Source organism: Cynocephalus volans, chromosome 1 (genome assembly GCF_027409185.1).
Source record: "Cynocephalus volans isolate mCynVol1 chromosome 1, mCynVol1.pri, whole genome shotgun sequence".
NCBI lineage: Eukaryota > Metazoa > Chordata > Mammalia > Dermoptera > Cynocephalidae > Cynocephalus > Cynocephalus volans.
In genome coordinates this window covers 75,246,375-75,265,879 of record NC_084460.1, presented here as the reverse complement: position 1 = coordinate 75,265,879, position 19,505 = coordinate 75,246,375, and the positions used below count along the sequence as shown (strand labels likewise).

Sequence of the window (19,505 nt, the reverse complement as noted above, 5' to 3'; positions counted from 1 at the left end):
CTGATCCCTCAGAGCCCCTGGCTGCTTGCCTCTGGCCAGTTTCCATTTACCCTCAGGTACCCTAGAAACATCATCAGCCCATCAGCTGTGTGCCCCAGAAAGGCTGAGCAGCACTAGTGGAATAGGAAACAAGCAAGGAGAAAAGGCAGTGAAGTAGACATGGTGAATCAGTGTCCATTAAATTGGCAAATCCTGAAACACTCAGCAACAAGAAACTGTCCACCAGAGGAGACAATACAAATCATGAAATTTCTGTGGCCACTGACCTCATTAGGTGACTATAAAAGGTCACCTTTTAGCCCAAAATTGCGGTTTAAAAGTAGAATTAAGTACCATCTGAAAGTCTGCATCTTTTTAAATAATTTTTTAATTCAGCAGTCTAGAGATCCTAACCACCTTTTTCCAAATGCACAGTCCAACATTTCAAGCTTAGGCAAATGTTTAACCTCATCAGAAAAATCTGTGTGTTGTGTTATCAATACCTCTGTTTAGAAGTCTAAATGAGAGTGCAATTCAAAGCAGAATGCAAACTGTGTTACATGATGCACAAGGATGCCATGAAGACTGCTGAATTTCCACTGCAAAAACCCTAGGACTTTTGTCGGTACATTCTAGTCAGACCTCCAGGGGCAGCTTTATTTAATATGATAGGTTAGTACACTTTTAATTTCAATCCTCTCAGAACCAGCAAACATGATTAGCAGGCATCACTGGCAGCTGTGATCTGGCAGGCCAGGGTGTGGCAACACAGGTGAGAGACAGGGAGAAAGGAAATGGAACAAGGGACACGTGATACCTGTTTTGCAAACAAAAGCAAATATCTGCTTCTGTATCATTCTTCCACCAGGTTGCCCAAATGCTAGTAAGAACCTTACAACTACTGGGCATTTCCTAGGTCTTTTGAGCAGGGTCATGGACCTGATAACAATGGACACGCCGCAGCATTTACCAGAAACTGGGCCTATCAGTTACATAAGAGAAATGGAGCTGTTTGAGTGCAGTCTTTTAAATTTGTGCACTGTTCACTGCTTGTATAGTTTGTGTGCTCTTCTACAGTTTGTTGGCAGCTAGCCTGTCTACTATGGATAGCAAGAGTGGATGAGTCGGTTCTAGTTAAACACAAAGCCCAGTACCTGAGCCACAGAAATGTTCCCAAAAGAATCATGGTTGAGTACAAAACGTGGTCCAGTTTCCAGCAGCACGGGTATCACCTGGTAGCCTAACAGAAATGCACAATGTCGAGCCAAAGCCTAGACTCATAGAATCAGAATCTATATTTAATCCCCAGGTGATCTGTTTGCATATTCAAATTTGAGAAGCACTGGTCTAGAGCCTTTGGGCCTTTGGAGAATGACTCGTTTTTTATTTTATCAGGGAATGCAATTCTTAAAAATATCGTTTCTATAGAAAACATCTAAAATTATTTAAATTTGGTATAGGCATAATAGATATGAAGATGAACAAGATAGGTTCCAGCTCTCCAATGGTTCTCAAGGCAGTGAGGGGGCAGAGGAACAGATATCAAGCAAATAACTGAAAGTAAAATATGCTTTATACTGTAATCGAGCTGGAGGCAAGAACTGAGATGAACATGTGACTCACTCCATAAAACGGACTTCCTATATTTGGTGGATATCATCATTACTGCCTATAGAGAGCATGCCAAGGGTTACTAAATTACAGTTTATGAACGGCCCAGCTCTTAGGGATATTTCTATGAGGTTTACTGAGGATCAGCGGATTAACCCTGGGTGGCTTATGGAAATCCAGGCACTTGGAGCGTGGGTCCCAGCATCACTGCATCTCACTGGCCTCAAGCAATTTAAGCCAAGAAAAATAGATTTATTTTACTACTTCACGTTATAGCTTTTGTTTTTCATTGTTTTTTACAAAAGAGGTTCTTAATAACCAAACTGTTAATTATTACATAAATACAAGGAAACATTTATTCTTGGCTTAAATTTTACTTTCTCAGTTTAAGGAAGGTCCTCCTGGTCTAGATTCTCTCAGCATTCTGAACTTATCAGAATCATGATTACATTATTGTGTAATTAGTTGTTAAATGTCTGTAAGATTCCACAGAATATGGCTTTATAGAGGCTGGGGTAAAATCTGCATTATTTACCAGTCTATTCCTGGCCCTTAACATCATGCCCAAATTAGGAGCTAGAATGATTTTTGATATATTGAATGAATGAACCTACTACAGCAATTTAGGCAAGAGTAATACTTCCAAGAATACTTCCAGACCCCATAAAACAATGTGAGTCTATTGACTGTGCCACTGATTTAAAATGACGAAGTATTTTCAGGTATTGTGGATCAGAGGGGAGGAACAGTAGCTGTAGAGATAGAAGACTTGAGCCTCTATATCTTCATCTGTAAAATGAGGAATATACCAGCTGCTCTGCCTACTCAGAGAAATAAATTTTAAGTAATTAATGTGTAATGAGGCCAGGGTATCTCTCTCTCTCTCTCTCTCTCTCTCTCTCAGTTGAGAAAGACTCTGGCCTCTGGCTCAGCTCTGGCTCAGGGCTGGCTTTTCTACCAGCTCAGGGACATTGGGCAAGCTGCTCTCCTGAACTGGAACAGCAGAAGTTTCCCTGTACTAGTTACATAGCAAGCCCTCAATAAATATTAGTTAAATGAATGAATGCATAAATGCCTACATTACAGGTTTGTGGAGAAAGAAGTGAAAAATAAGTAAAATGACTACCATAATAACCTGCACACACATAACACATTAGTCCCTTCTTCCCTCTCTGTTTCTCACAGGGTTCATGACCTCTGCTGGTTACAAAGCTAGAGACAAACAAGTTAAAAAAAAAAAAACAACTCAAGGGTACAATGAGATAAAAATAGCTCGAGAAAACTTATGTGTGCTCATTTATTTTGCCATTACACATAACTCTTGCTTTTTATCTTTACTTCTTTAAGATGATTGAAACTATCAACGATGTAAGTGCAAGAGAACAATCATTTTCAAAGCAACTGATAAAACACTCCAAGGTCACCAGGTCCAGTGCGTGGGCAGGTGGGGAAGGCCTACCTCGGAAAGTAGCTGTCAGGGCAGGACCTATCGAGTCAGGGAACCGAGGAGGCACACCTGAACTTTTAAGCTTATTTGGTTTGGACAAGACAAGTAGTATCTTGAAACACCTCGGTCCTTCATTCCTTTTTTGGGCAGGTCCAGCATGAAGCCTAATTAACTACAAAGATTAGGGAAGATGGGTCAATTTTACACTTTAATAGAATTTAGCACCAAAACTTTTCTGCTAAAAACCATTTGAAAACACTATTGTGTTCTGTTTAAGGGTCTCAATAACCACTTAGAAAATATGAATTCCTCTGACTTGTGTTTTTGAAACTAACACAGAGATGAAATTTAATAGACAGCAATTTTCAAACACTAAACTCTTGTCTTCAGCTGTATAAGCATCCTTGATATACAATACTTCAGAGTCACAGGGAAAAGAAAACCTCAACTTGTGTTCAGATTGATTTCTTCAAATGAAGAGTCAAGTATATCAGTTTCATTTCACATGAGTATGCAGAAGAGACAAAATTATTATAATATCATTACGTCTCTCTTCCCTTCTTACTGTTAACAAGTTTTGAAGTTAACCTTATTTTGTCATATCTTATAAAATGCTAGTGTATAACTATTTCACAACAGCTATTGTTCAACTTTTCAGGAAACATGTAACTTCAGTGATGAAGTAAGTGCCAAGACAGCTTGAAAAATACAAACAACAGTATAAGAACTCAGAATCTTCACTACGGAAAATTAGATACCAGCCATGAATTAGATATGTAGTCACTAGTTCTAAATTCTAATGAAAGAAGTGTTTTCCAAGCTAGCCGCAGTAACGCCATTCCGCAAGGCCAAGAAATTCATAAAGGGGTGTGCGAGGTAGACTGATTTAGCTTATGCCATTTTTACTGTTTGAAAAGTGTTCTTGTTTAAAAGCCCCCCCAACACCTGTGGTGAAAATTGAAGGTTAAAAATTGTGCTGTACTTAGAAAAATTTTAAGTTCTGCCTGCCTTTGCTGTTTCCCACCTATGCTGTCTCTGACTGATAACACCAAGAGCTGTATCTGGATGTATCTAGACAACCTAAGGAAGAAACCGCCCTGTGAAAGTTTTTGCTGTCCCTAAGTGATTAACTCGCTTCTTTCAGCTTCTGTTATCAGCTTGCACTAGGCCTCCCAGAGCAGTTTCCAGGGCGCCCTTCAGCTGTTTCAAGAACTCCCACATGACCCGCGCTTTTTCCCTGGCTTTGTTTAAACCGACCAATTACCTTGCTTCTCGCTTCTGTACCCGCGCTTTTTGCTATAAAACAAGCTCAAAAACTCTGCTCGGCGCGCCAGTCCACCGAGAGACTGAGCCGCCCGGGTACCCGTGTATTCAATAAAACCTCTTGCTAATTGCATCCGAAGCCGTGGTCTCGTTGTTCCTTGGGAGGGTCTCTCCTGACTGAGTGATTGCCCAAATCAGGCGTCTCTCATTTGGGGGCTCGTCCGGGATCAGACCCCCACCCAGGGACCACCGACCCACCAACGGGAGGTAAGCTGGCCAGCGATCGCTCCGTGTCTCGTTTCTGTGTCTGACTCCGTAACTCTGACTGTCCCTCTGAGTGCGCGCATTTTGGTTTCAGTTTGTTCCGGGCTGATCGCTCTGGGAGCGACGTGTGAGTAGCGAACAGACGTGTTCGGGGGCTCACCGCCCGGTAATCCTGGGAGACGTCCCAGGATCAGGGGAGGACCAGGGACGCCTGGTGGACCCCTCAGGAGAGGATCATTATGTTCTGATCCCACTGCCGCGTCTAGAGAGGCGCGCTCTGCCATCTGACTCCTTCTTTTGTCTCTACGCTACTCGATCTCGCCGCCGTTTCTGGTTTCTTTTTGTTTTGTTCCTGATAGGCCTCTGTGTCGTGGTCCCTCTTTTCGAAATGGGACAAAATAACTCTACCCCTCTCTCCCTCACTCTAGATCACTGGAGGGACGTGAGAGCAAGGGCTCACAATCTGTCCGTGGAAATCAGAAAGGGAAAATGGCGGACCTTTTGTTCCTCCGAGTGGCCCACGTTCGGTGTCGGGTGGCCGCCGGAAGGAACTTTTAATGTTTCTGTTATTTCCGCAGTTAAAAGGATTGTCTTTCAGGAAATCGGGGGACACCCGGACCAAGTTCCATATATCGTGGTGTGGCAAGACCTCGCCCAGAGTCCCCCACCATGGATGCCGCCCTCCGTCAAGGTCGCTGTCGTCTCCAGTCCAGAGAGGCCATCCGCTCCTCCCCGACCCCCCATCTACCCGGCAACAGACGACTTGCTCCTTCTCTCTGAGCCCCCGCCCTATCCGGCAGCCCTGCCACCTCCTCTGGCCCCTCAGGCGGTCGGACCGGCGCCGGGCCAGGCGCCCGATATTTCCGATCCTGAGGGACCAGCCGCGGGGACCAGGAGTCGCCGTGCCCGCAGTCCGGCAGACGACTCGGGTCCTGACTCCACTGTGATTTTACCCCTCCGAGCCATAGGACCCCCAGCCGAGCCCAACGGCCTAGTCCCTCTGCAATATTGGCCTTTCTCTTCAGCAGATCTTTATAATTGGAAATCTAATCATCCTTCTTTTTCTGAAAATCCAGCAGGACTCACGGGGCTCCTTGAGTCTCTTATGTTTTCTCATCAGCCCACCTGGGACGATTGCCAACAGCTCCTACAGATTCTCTTCACCACGGAGGAACGAGAAAGGATTCTCCTTGAGGCCCGCAAGAATGTCCTGGGAGACAACGGGGCCCCTACTCAACTCGACAACCTCATTAATGAGGCCTTCCCCCTCAATCGACCTCAGTGGGACTACAACACAGCCGCAGGTAGGGAGCGTCTCCTGGTCTACCGCCGGACTCTAGTGGCAGGTCTCAAAGGGGCAGCTCGGCGCCCCACCAATTTGGCTAAGGTAAGAGAGGTCTTACAAGGACCGGCAGAACCCCCTTCGGTTTTCTTAGAACGCCTAATGGAGGCCTATAGGAGATACACTCCGTTTGAGCCCTCTTCTGAGGGGCAGCAGGCTGCAGTTGCCATGGCCTTCATCGGACAGTCAGCCCCAGATATTAAAAAAAAGTTACAGAGGCTAGAGGGGCTCCAAGATTATTCCTTGCAAGATTTAGTGAGGGAGGCAGAAAAAGTGTACCACAAAAGGGAGACAGAAGAAGAAAGACAAGAAAGAGAAAAAAAAGAGGCAGAAGAGAGAGAAAGGCGGCGCGATAAGCGCCAAGAAAAAAAACTTGACTAGGATTTTTGGCCGCAGTGATAAGTGAAAAAGGTTCTAGAGATAGGCAGACAGGGAATTTGAGCAACCAGGCAAGAAAGACACCTAGGGATAAAAGATCTCCTCTGGACAAAGACCAGTGCGCATACTGTAAAGAAAAGGGTCACTGGGCAAGAGAATGTCCCCGAAAGAAAAACGTCAGAGAAGCCAAAGTTCTGTCCCTAGATGACTAGGGGAGTCAAGGTTCGGACCCCCTCCCCGAACCCAGGATAACGCTGACTGTGGAGGGGACTCCCATTGAGTTCCTGGTCGATACCGGGGCTGAACATTCAGTTTTGACCCAACCCCTGGGAAGGGTAGGGTCCAGACGGACAGTCGTACAAGGAGCAACAGGGAGCAAAGTCTACCCCTGGACCACAAAGAGACTTTTAAAGGCTGGACATAAACAGGTGACCCACTCCTTTCTGGTCATACCCGAGTGCCCCGCCCCTTTGTTGGGTAGGGACCTCTTAACCAAACTAAAGGCCCAGATCCAGTTTTCTGCTGAGGGCCCACAAGTAACATGGGAAGACCGCCCTACACTGTGCCTGACCCTGAACCTAGAAGAAGAATACCGGCTACATGAAAAGCCAGGTCCCTCCTCTATCGACCCATCCTGGCTCCAACTTTTTCCCACTGTATGGGCAGAGAGGGCAGGCATGGGACTGGCCAATCAAGTCCCACCAGTGGTAGTGGAACTAAGATCAGGTGCCTCACCGGTGGCTGTTCGACAATATCCAATGAGCAAGGAAGCCCGGGAAGGTATCAGACCCCACATCCAGAGGTTCTTAGACCTAGGGGTCTTGGTGCCCTGTCAATCGCCCTGGAATACCCCTCTACTACCTGTAAAAAAGCCAGGGACCAATGACTATCGGCCAGTCCAAGACCTGAGAGAAATTAATAAAAGGGTACAGGATATTCATCCCACCGTCCCAAACCCTTACAGCCTTCTGAGTTCCCTTCCGCCCAGCCACACTTGGTATTCAGTCTTAGATCTCAAGGATGCCTTTTTCTGCCTCAAGCTACACCCCAGCAGCCAGCCGCTATTCGCGTTCGAGTGGAAAGACCCAGAAAAAGGTAACACAGGTCAGTTGACCTGGACACGGCTGCCCCAAGGGTTCAAGAACTCTCCCACTCTCTTCGACGAGGCCCTCCACCGAGATTTGGCCCCCTTTAGGGCCCTCAACCCTCAGGTAGTGCTACTCCAATATGTAGACGACCTCTTGGTGGCAGCCCCCACATATAGAGACTGCAAAGAAGGGACACAGAAGCTCCTACAGGAATTGAGTAAATTAGGGTACCGGGTATCGGCTAAAAAGGCCCAGCTCTGCCAAAGAGAGGTCACCTATCTGGGGTACCTACTCAGGGGGGGAAAAAGATGGCTGACCCCGGCCCGAAAGGCTACTGTTATGAAGATCCCCGCTCCCACGACCCCCAGACAGGTCCGTGAATTTCTGGGCACTGCAGGATTCTGCAGGCTCTGGATCCCTGGGTTTGCTTCCATAGCTGCACCCCTGTATCCCTTAACAAAGGAAAGCATCCCTTTTACCTGGACTGAGGAACATCAGAAAGCTTTTGACCACATAAAAAAAGCCTTGCTGTCAGCCCCCGCTTTGGCCCTCCCAGACCTCACCAAACCATTTACTCTATACGTAGATGAGAGGGCCGGTGTGGCCCGGGGAGTGCTTACTCAGACTTTAGGACCCTGGCGGCGGCCAGTAGCTTACCTATCAAAAAAATTGGATCCGGTGGCTAGCGGGTGGCCAACCTGCCTGAAAGCGGTTGCAGCCGTGGCACTCCTTCTCAAGGACGCTGATAAGTTAACCTTGGGACAGAATGTGACTGTGATTGCTTCCCATAGCCTCGAAAGCATTGTGCGGCAGCCCCCCGACCGGTGGATGACCAATGCCAGGATGACTCATTACCAGAGCCTGCTGCTAAATGAAAGGATATCGTTTGCACCCCCTGCCGTCCTGAACCCAGCTACCCTCCTACCAGTCGAGTCGGAAGCCACCCCAGTACACAGGTGCTCAGAGATCCTCGCCGAAGAAACTGGAACTCGACGAGACCTGAAGGACCAGCCATTGCCCGGGGTGCCAGCCTGGTATACGGACGGTAGCAGTTTCATCGCGGAGGGTAAACGGAGAGCAGGGGCCGCCATCGTAGATGGCAAGCGGACGGTGTGGACAAGCAGCCTGCCAGAAGGTACGTCAGCCCAGAAGGCCGAACTAGTGGCTTTGACGCAGGCATTACGCCTGGCCGAAGGAAAAAACATCAACATCTACACCGACAGCAGGTATGCTTTTGCCACTGCTCACATTCATGGGGCAATATATAAACAGAGGGGGTTGCTCACTTCTGCGGGAAAAGACATTAAAAACAAGGAAGAAATTTTGGCCCTGCTAGAGGCCATTCACCTCCCTAAGCGGGTCGCCATTATCCACTGCCCCGGCCACCAGAGGGGAAATGACCCTGTGGCCACCGGGAACCGGAGGGCCGACGAGGCTGCAAAACAAGCCGCCCTGTCGACCAGAGTGCTGGCAGAAACTACAAAACCTCAAGAGCTAATCGAACCCGCCCAGGTTAAGGCCGAGCCAAGAGAGCTCACCCCTGACCGGGGGAAAGAATTTATTCAGCGGTTGCATCAGTTGACACACTTAGGACCAGAAAAGCTTCTCCAATTAGTAAACCGCACCAGCCTCCTCATCCCGAACCTCCAGTCTGTAGTTCGCGAGGTCACCAGTCGGTGTCAGGCTTGTGTCATGACTAATGCGGTCCCAACCTACCGAGAGATCGGAAAGAGACAACGAGGAGATCGACCCGGCGTGTACTGGGAGGTAGACTTCACAGAGGTAAAGCCTGGCCGGTATGGAAACAGGTATCTGCTGGTATTCATAGACACTTTTTCCGGATGGGTAGAAGCTTTTCCTACCAAAACTGAAACGGCCCTGACCGTCTGCAAAAAGATATTAGAGGAAATTCTACCCCGCTTCGGGATCCCTAAGGTACTCGGGTCAGACAATGGCCCAGCCTTTGTTGCTCAGATAAGTCAGGGACTGGCCACTCAACTGGGGATAAATTGGAAGTTACACTGTGCGTATAGACCCCAGAGCTCAGGTCAGGTAGAAAGAATGAACAGGACAATCAAAGAGACCTTAACCAAATTAGCCTTAGAGACCGGTGGAAAAGACTGGGTGGCCCTCCTTCCCTTAGCGCTGCTCAGAGCCAGAAATACCCCTGGCCAGTTTGGTCTAACCCCTTATGAAATTCTCTATGGGGGACCGCCCCCCATACTCGAGTCTGGAGGGACATTGGGTCCCAATGATAATTTTCTCCCTGTCTTATTTACTCATTTAAAGGCTTTAGAAGTTGTGAGGACCCAGATCTGGGACCAGATCAAGGAGGTGTACAAGCCCGGTACCGTGACAATCCCCCACCCGTTCCAGGTCGGAGACCGAGTGCTTGTCAGACGCCACCGACCCAGCAGCCTTGAGCCTCGGTGGAAAGGCCCGTACCTGGTGTTGCTGACCACCCCGACCGCAGTAAAAGTCGACGGTATTGCTGCCTGGGTCCATGCTTCTCACCTCAAGCCTGCACCACCCTCGGCACCAGATGAGTCTTGGGAGCTGGAAAAGACTGATCATCCTCTTAAGCTGCGTTTTCGGCGGCGGCAGAACGAGTTGGAGTGAAAACCCTCACCAGCCTGTGACCCTCACCTGGCAGGTACTGTCCCAAACTGGGAACGTTGTCTGGAAGACAGAGAAAGTCCAGCCCCCTTGGACTTGGTGGCCCATTCTTACACCTGATGTATGTGCCCTGGCGGCCGGTCTTGAGTCCTGGGATATCCCAGAAACCGATGTATCAACCTCTAAGAGAGTCAGACCCCCTGACTCAAACTATGAGAGCGCTTATAGACAGATCACCTGGGGAGCCATAGGATGCAGCTACCCTAAGGCTAGGACCAGAATGGCAAGTTCCACCTTCTACGTGTGTCCCCGGGATGGCCGGTCCCGTTCAGAAGCTAGAAGGTGTGGAGGGCTAGAATCCCTGTATTGTAAAGAATGGAGTTGTGAAACCACGGGGACTGTTTATTGGCAACCTACGTCCTCCTGGGACCTCATAACTGTAAAATGGAATGGCACAGAGCGATCATGGGGTGCCCTACTGGCAACCTGTGAAAAAACCGGCTGGTGTAACCCCCTTAAAATAAATTTCACAGAACAAGGACGGCAATCCAAAGAGTGGATAATAGGAAAAACCTGGGGATTGGGATTCTATGTGTCTGGATATCCAGGCGTACAGTTGACCATTCGGTTAGAGATCACCAGCAAGCCAGCTGAGACAGTGGGCCCCAACTCCGTCCTTGCGAAACAAGGACCCCCTAACAAAAACCCCCCTTCCCCAACGAGGGAAGCGCCGCCCATCTCTCAACCCTCGGCGGCTCCTAGCCAAGTCCCCACGGTACTGGAGGAAAGTGTTGTCCTGAACACTCTGTCTCCAACCACGGGCGACAGACTCTTTGGCCTTGTGAGGGGGGCCTTCCTAGCCTTAAATGCTACCGACCCAGACGCCACGAAGTCTTGCTGGCTCTGTTTGGCCTTGGGTCCCCCTTATTATGAAGGAGTTGCCTCCTTAGGAGGGGCCTTCACTTATACCTCCAACTATACCCAGTGCCGCTGGGAGGGCCAAGGAAAGCTTACCCTCACTGAGGTCTCAGGACACGGGTCGTGCATAGGAACGGTGCCCTCTACCCATCAGCATCTTTGCAATCAGACCCTATCCATCAACTCCTCCACGAACCATCAGTACTTGCTCCCCACCAACCATAGCTGGTGGGCCTGCAGCACCGGCCTCACCCCCTGCCTCTCCACCTCAGTTTTTAATCAGTCTAAAGATTTCTGTATCCTGATCCAGCTGGTCCCTCGCATCTATTACCATTCTGAAGAAACTTTGTTGCAGGCCTATGACGATCCTCACCCCAGGGTTAAAAGAGAGCCTGTCTCACTTACCCTAGCTGTTCTTCTGGGGTTGGGGGTCGCAGCAGGTATAGGTACTGGCGCATCCGCCCTAGTTAAAGGGCCCATAGACCTCCAACAAGGCCTAGCCAGCCTCCAGACCGCCATGGATACTGACCTCCGGGTCCTCCAGGACTCAATCAGCAAGCTGGAGGACTCGCTGACTTCCCTATCGGAGGTAGTACTCCAAAATAGAAGAGGCCTTGACCTACTGTTTCTAAAAGAAGGAGGCCTCTGCGCGGCCCTAAAAGAAGAGTGCTGTTTTTATGTAGACCACTCAGGTGTGGTGCGAGACTCCATGAGAAAACTCAAAGAGAGACTAGATAAAAGACAGATGGAGCGCCAGAAAAACCAAAACTGGTATGAAGGGTGGTTCAATAGCTCCCCTTGGTTCACTACCCTCCTATCAACCCTCGCCGGGCCCCTATTGCTCCTCCTTCTGTTGCTCACCCTCGGGCCCTGCATCATCAATAGGTTAGTCCAGTTCATCAATGACAGGGTAAGTGCAGTAAAAATTCTGGTCCTTAGACAAAAGTATCAGACCCTAGACAACGAAGACAACCTCTAAATTCGCTCTAAGATTAGAGCTTCCCACAAGAGAAATGGGGGAATGAAAGAAGTGTTTTCCAAGCTAGCCGCAGTAACGCCATTCCGCAAGGCCAAGAAATTCATAAAGGGGTGTGCGAGGTAGACTGATTTAGCTTATGCCATTTTTACTGTTTGAAAAGTGTTCTTGTTTAAAAGCCCCCCCAACACCTGTGGTGAAAATTGAAGGTTAAAAATTGTGCTGTACTTAGAAAAATTTTAAGTTCTGCCTGCCTTTGCTGTTTCCCACCTATGCTGTCTCTGACTGATAACACCAAGAGCTGTATCTGGATGTATCTAGACAACCTAAGGAAGAAACCGCCCTGTGAAAGTTTTTGCTGTCCCTAAGTGATTAACTCGCTTCTTTCAGCTTCTGTTATCAGCTTGCACTAGGCCTCCCAGAGCAGTTTCCAGGGCGCCCTTCAGCTGTTTCAAGAACTCCCACATGACCCGCGCTTTTTCCCTGGCTTTGTTTAAACCGACCAATTACCTTGCTTCTCGCTTCTGTACCCGCGCTTTTTGCTATAAAACAAGCTCAAAAACTCTGCTCGGCGCGCCAGTCCACCGAGAGACTGAGCCGCCCGGGTACCCGTGTATTCAATAAAACCTCTTGCTAATTGCATCCGAAGCCGTGGTCTCGTTGTTCCTTGGGAGGGTCTCTCCTGACTGAGTGATTGCCCAAATCAGGCGTCTCTCACTAATACCTCCAGATATTTGGAAATGAAAGAGAAGTCAGGCTACCAAGCATGGTTTGCCATATTAGGATTATTTTCTTGGCCAGAGGTACTGGGTGGGGTGGGGTGGGGTGGGATAGGGTGAGACGTGATTAGAGGGCTGGTGATCTTCTGAAGAATGACAAGCACATTTTTTTGCATTAGAAGGGCTGTGAAAGCAGCTGCAAATACTCAGCCATCAGCAACCTGTGTGGCATGTCAGTGGACACTACACCCCATCAGTTTCTGTTGAACACAGGCAAGAGATTAAGCAGGACTTGTAAGATACTGAGATAGTCATTTGCAAAGCTGGCCTTCCGTAATACAGATCTAAAAATTGAGTCCCTGCTCATAAAATTGAGGGGGGTCGAGGAAACCTGTGGATATTAGAAACGTCCTTAACGTTGAAAGAAACAGCTGAAAATGTCTGCCTGAGTGCCTATGACATGACACCTAAACAAACTTATTTTTTATATAATTCTTACTATGAATTTTTAAAATTATTTTTATTACATTTATGATTTTTATGTAATATAATGAATTGAAACCTCGATGCAAAGCAAGGTTACTGCCATTAGACAAGGATGTTGTTCATAAAAGAAATATTTATTGCTATCAAGTGTAAGTTCTCTAGGTCCTTATGTCACACGGGGACTAATTCAAGTGGACAGTAAACCCCTCAAGAAAGGAACGGGCTCCCAAGGTACAGAGTGAGCTTTCTTTGTTGAGTAAATTTAGTAAACACACTGAAAGTGAAAACAAACTTTCATTTAAGAGCTGCTAGTTTATTCTTCCACTGAATTTAAACATACTGAGAACTAACTATAGTTAGTTCTCATCTGCAGAGCTGACTTTTTACCTCTTTGAATTGAGCATTTCTATTAACACAGAAAATTCAATCCTTCACCACCAGTGAGCCAGTAAGTGGAACACCTCAGAGGAAGCCCGTGCCTGAAAACTCTGCTGCTGAATCATGAGATGGGCTAGAGGCACAGGCGATCTCACAGTGGCTCTAGATTCTGGTTGCAAAAGCAGAAAGTGCTTTGCAGTTGAACACTTTGCACACATTTAGCCTTCTTAATAACAAATTCATCAATTCCTCCAGTGCCTCTCTCTAGATTCTAGAACAGAGTAGATGGCACAGGTTGGTCCCTGCTAGTTAATTAGTTTCATATTCTAAAACTGTAACCTGGATAATTTACTATGACACACCACTGCTTGGAATCCAAACTCTTATCTCTCAACAACAATATCTAACACTATTGTAGGTTAGAAACTGGATTCTCTTTACATGATCAAAATCATGAGTATTTCAGACCACTGCAGGCCATAAGATCTTCTTTAGAATGTGACTCACTTACTGAAGTTCAGAATAATTACACTGAATTTCTGGCAGGATTCCACTCACTTCCTTCAAATTAGAGGAGAGGAAGTGAAGAAACCTACCCTCTGGTGGGAAGGTTCAGACAGACAATTGGACTTCTCCTAAAAATACTCTCATCTTCTTCTTATGCAAAGGTAACTGTTTTAGTATAAGTGATAGAAATAAGGAATACATGTTTTGAACGTGAATGCTAATACAGCTTTCATTCCTCATACAAAAGGAAAATAGTAGGCTCTAAAACACATCAGTAAAAGGAAGAAGTTTCATTTTGCTTTGACCAAGGTGAACATTTAGCACCTTATTTTCTTAAGTTTGCATAAAATGACATGGCATTTCTTGTCAGATACTGCCACAACTCAGACGTTCTTGCTCTGTTTTAAAGCATGTAATACCTTAGCACAGAGCAGAGTTTCTCAACTTCAGCACTACTGACATTGTGGGCTAGATAACTCTTTTGTTGTGGGAGGCTGTCCTGTTTGCTGTAGGATGTATATCCATATCCCCTAGCCTTTACTCAGTAGCACCCTCCCCCTCAGCTGTGACAATCAAAAACATCTCAAGACATTGCCAAGTGTCCCTTGGGGGGGGGAGGGGCAATATAGTCCCTGGTTGAGAATTACAGCCAGTGAAACAAGATTGAGACTTAAACTTCCTTATTCTTTTCAATGACATTTCAAATAGCTGCAAATCCCAAATCCTCAGGCAAATAACTCAACAATTCAATTTCTGTGAACAGCAACAACAAAAACCCAATCTCAATTTTGAAATGTTCCCATATCTTAACTTCAGCAACTAACAAACTTTTACATTTAATGTTTTAATTTAAAAAGTTTAAGATTTTATATTTAACTTAAATATAACTAGTTAATAAAAATGAACCCTCATATCTGTACTCAGGACTAAATCTTATGTCAATTAAGAAAGGCTCTTTCTGTTAATTCCAAAAGATCTAGTCACTGCAAATCCTATATCTGCTCTTGGAAAGGGGAGGAGGAGGAAATAAGCCCCTGGTGTAAGCATGTGCTGCAGAGACCATCCCTGCATTTCCTGCCTGAGCTTTGGCCACAATGTCAACTATCTGACAGTCAGTCACTGCTGGAGGGCTTCTTAGAGCATGTCCTTCTTCCTGTTCATACTGGGTCTTGTCTTATATGGAAAAGAACCATCAACAATAATTTTAAAAAGAACTGTTTTGGCATATTAGCTATTGGTTTTGTCTTGTGTTTTTCTTGTTGTTGTCTTAAAAAAAAAATGGCTTACTATTAATTATTTTAGAGGCTGGCCTAAAACTGAAGCGTACCTACTAATTCATTTGATCAAAATTCTCTAAAGGATGCGAAGCCTTATATCACAGATCGTCAGAACATTTATATACATAACACAGCTGCAGGTGCACTTATACATTATAGAAAATGGATGCTGACTTTGTCAATGTTCTGTTCTTTGGCCTTGCAGATACTATTCTAACTGATGCACAGCCTTATAGAAAATGAGTGCTTGGTAGCATAGATTATTCACATAAACTTTGTATCTTCTTTTTAATGTTTCCTGAGAGAATGAGAGCCAAATCATCAGGCTTATTCCTTGAGTTTCCACAGACACAATGCTTGGTACTACTGTTAGCAACAACCGTCAAACCCTCTTCAGCTTAAATTTACTCAGGTTTAAAGACAGATGCTAAATTTTTTACTCATTGGCCAGTCTTTTCTTATTTTTGAATAATCATAGTATATTTATCAAATTCTAATTTAGATACAGGAAGGCCATTTAAAGGTAGGCCTGTAAAACTGCCTACCTTAGTTTGAGTTAATCTTATGCATCTATAGAGAAAAAAGATGCATGTACACACACAAACATACAATAGTATTTCCCCAAACAGCACAAATTAAAATGCTTGCTACATCTCATGTATCTTCCATGCACAAGAAACCACAGCAATTATATCCCTGAGAAGAGCGGCCCCTAGAAGTTACTTACAGTTTATCACATATGAAGACAGCATATACATACCATCAAAACTACCTTGCTCGGAAGCAAGGTGCAACAGCTGATTATATGTTTCAACTGAAGGCTGATAAACAAAGACTCCGGAATTGAAGCAGTCAGGCCACCCTGGGTCTGGTGCTGCGGACAATTCTTCTCTCTCAAAAAGATCATCAATATTTGCTAGGACCTGATTTAAAGGGGAGAAAAAGCATTACAGAAATGTTTTACTGCACATACCTTTCTTAAGTTCTCCCTCTGTTATCCAACACAAAAGATGACGACAGCCTAAGGCAGCATGGGCCCACTCTCCATCACCTGACACTTTGCAACAGTGGTTTTATCTGAATTTCACTATCAAGTCTTGACAGTGTTCCTCAAATGCCTAGCACGTCTTCATACATCTTTTCAGCCCTTGAAGCCACACTTACCAGAGTATCTGCATCCATGAACACACATTTTGAATACTGTGTAAGTGACCAGCAGTGGAGTTTTGTCAGTGTGACACCCAACTCAGGCCTCTTCATTAAGGTTAGATGAGCAGAATCGCCACTGTCCAAGACGTCTACCATGATGACTTCATCAAAGACTGTCTCTAAAACTTTTCTATCAAAATAAAATTCAGAAAACACTACTTGGCATCTTTTCAGAACAAGTGAGCCCCGTAAATCTGTCTTAATTTACTTCAGTACAAATTGTGTATACTTGAATGTGCAGTTAGCTCATTAAGGTAATAAGAACTGCTTATGGTGAGGATGAAATGCTTGTCTTAAAAACATTATAGAAGTGGTTTTCTATTTTTTTTTTTTAATTGTATCATTGAATACCAGGCAGGCTATGGAAATAGCTTGTAAAAATATGACTAACATTTAGCAAAAGAGTACATCTTTGCAAAATCCTATGTATTTGACAATGATATTTTATTAGAATTGACTCTTGTTGACTACTGCATATTTTTATAAACAATGCCTAGTAATGTGCATATAACATCTGCAGTGAAGCTTATAACGAATCTTTTGCTAAAGCAATTGACTGAGAGCTTTTGGAAGCTCTGTGTCCCAAAAGAAGTTAAGGGGCTTATACCATTATAAGCACATTATAACCATTATGTGCTTAGCACTCTATTTGGGCATAACGACTCACTTTGGTTTGTGAGGTACAACACCTCTCCATGCCCAAAATGACCTTATGTTTTATTTTAGAAAGCTCTTAAGGTAGGTTAGTGGAGCAGACTTGAGTAAGACACTGAACTCAATATAAGGAAAAACATGTTAAAAATGTATCATCATTAAAAGTTTATAACAATGTCAGCCATGCAGAACAAAACTGGTATTGTTTTTGTCTCTAAAGCTGTACAAAAATATGTTCTAATTCACACAGTAAACATGATATTTTTTGGAAAAAATGGTCAGGGGAGCTACTGACCATAATAAATTGGTGGTGGTGGTGGTGGGTGGGAGAATCTAAGACTAAAACTAGTTTCTTACACACATCCTCACTAATAGACTATAAATTAGGACATATACATTAGAAAACAGCCTTTTTGGCATCTTCCTAAATTACCACTGAGGAATAACGTTGTTAGTGTGATAGATAAATGTGTATGTACTACCCACTTTTCAGAGGCTCTTGGTCTGTGCTTATGCTATTTGAAAAGTCACAAAAAAGGTGTTTTCAATTTCTAAGAGGACTAGGAGACTGCACAAATAAACACAACACAAAGCTTCCAGTATGTCCAGATATTTTTAAAGTTAGTATTAGGAAGTAGGTAATTCATTCTGATACTTCAAAATTTAATTCCAACAAATCAAAGCAAACTAACCCAATCCATAGGTAGCTTGTGCCCCTCAGGGTGCTTTCCCTAGCAAAACACTGGTTTAGAAAGCCCTTTAGTAAAGATTCTAGTGAATTATATCGTAAATAAATACCCTTAAGTTACAAATATGGATAAAATAGCTGCTTTTATTTCAAAGTCACCTGACGGTTTCCCTGGTTTGAAACAGGAAACAATGTATTGCTGTATTCTGGGAAAGAAGTGCAAGTGAACCGTGAATACATGAAGGTGTATTTAAGCAGGGAATGCCTGGACTGAAACACTCAGATCGCCCAGAGAGGACTTGGAAAAAAGAGAGTCCTTCTTCCACTCCTAGTTGGAATCAGGAAGAGTGTGGGCCAGAGCTTCCCCGAAGCTTAGCTGAAATATCTTCCAAAAGCTAGGAAGAGGTTTTAGACCCATGAATCCTTCACTCAGCAACTCTTTATCTTTCTCTAGCCAGTTCTCAACTCCTGAAAAAAGTGTAGCATTCACGCCCACTAATGCCAGAAACAGGGGAATGACGTCACAGTCCCATGGACAAACGCTGTCCTCACCTCATAGAGTCCGACACCTGAGGGGTGGTGAGCACGACCAGCTTTCTGGTGGTCCTGTGCTGTTTCAGAGATGAGCCCAGGACCAGGGCACCTTTGGCGTAGGCATCGTTTGTGGTCAGTGTCACAAAGGCCTGATCTTAATGCAAAGAAGAAAAAAAAAAAAAAAAAACACACTCAGTACAACATCTGGAAAAGGTCTTTTCCCCAGAATCCCTTTCAAACAGTAATTTGGCAAAATCAGTTCCTCTGAGATAAACCTGTGCTATTAATAAAAGTAGCAGCCTCTTTGGGGGGAAAACCCAAGTACCCACTTCAAGAATGGTTTAAGACTACAGCTGAGCAGGAATGTCTGGCAACTCTCAAGAGGCTGACTGAGTTATCAAAATTAAATCCCATTTACAGGTTGGACACCTAAATTCTCAGACCAAAAGATAGCTTAAAATCCAGAGGGTGGACCTCTGGCAATTAACAGGTGGCAATGAAGAAATCACGAAGTGCATTTCCTGTTCCTTCTACAAGGTACTGAAAACAGTATTTTCAGCCAGGTACAAGTTCAACTGCCAACCTCAATGAAGACAGCCTGATATCAGAGGCCATATTCTTCACCCTGGTGCTTATGTTTATGGCATGCCTCAGGCTTTCTGTACTTCTATTTCCTCAACCTGTAGCAAAAGCTCTCCTGCCCTATCAACCTTGAGTCTCTGCTCAAATATCTCCTCCTCAGAGACAACCTCCCTCCTGATGCTTCTATCTAAATAGTGACCGATCACCGTTAAATGAATTTAGAGAGCACCTCACAAGCTCTAACAAACCTGTGCCTCCTCTTCTTTGGGAAGCAAGCAGTGCCCTGTATCCTGCCCCTGGGCCCCCCCAACAGACAATGACCCACAGACACATACACACCAATGTCTAATAAGCACTTAGCTGCCATAACAGAAGGCAAACACATGGATTATTCTTCCTACTGGACCATCCCCAGGCTCCCAAGACCACCAGCCTATCCTTTAGGATTTCTCCAGTCCTTCCCTGGAACAATTCTGGGGCACACTCTATCTCCAAGGGGATTTTAAGATTAGGAAGTTGGTGGGCATCCAAATGTATAGGACACTTAGGATCAACCTCTGGCAGGGGTCACTTGGGACACTGTTGCCCA

The 19,505-nt window shown here is 45.3% G+C and overlaps 1 protein-coding gene across 4 annotated transcripts in view; it reads right to left on the bottom strand.

The window, feature by feature from the left end:
• The window catches only part of GYG1 (glycogenin 1), a 43,085-nt gene that overhangs the window by 22,329 nt on the left and 1,251 nt on the right, over positions 1-19,505 (bottom strand). For 3 of the 4 annotated variants that reach the window (XM_063090762.1, XM_063090780.1, XM_063090770.1), the window contains exons 2-4: positions 18,353-18,488; positions 16,414-16,588; positions 16,010-16,172 (exon numbers count right to left, since the gene is read on the bottom strand). In XM_063090762.1, the coding sequence (XP_062946832.1) occupies positions 16,010-16,172; positions 16,414-16,588; positions 18,353-18,488 (474 nt within the window). Of the gene's footprint in view, positions 1-16,009; positions 16,173-16,413; positions 16,589-18,352; positions 18,489-19,255; positions 19,340-19,505 lie in introns of those variants that run through there. The other variant, XM_063090752.1, reaches the window with a different exon arrangement.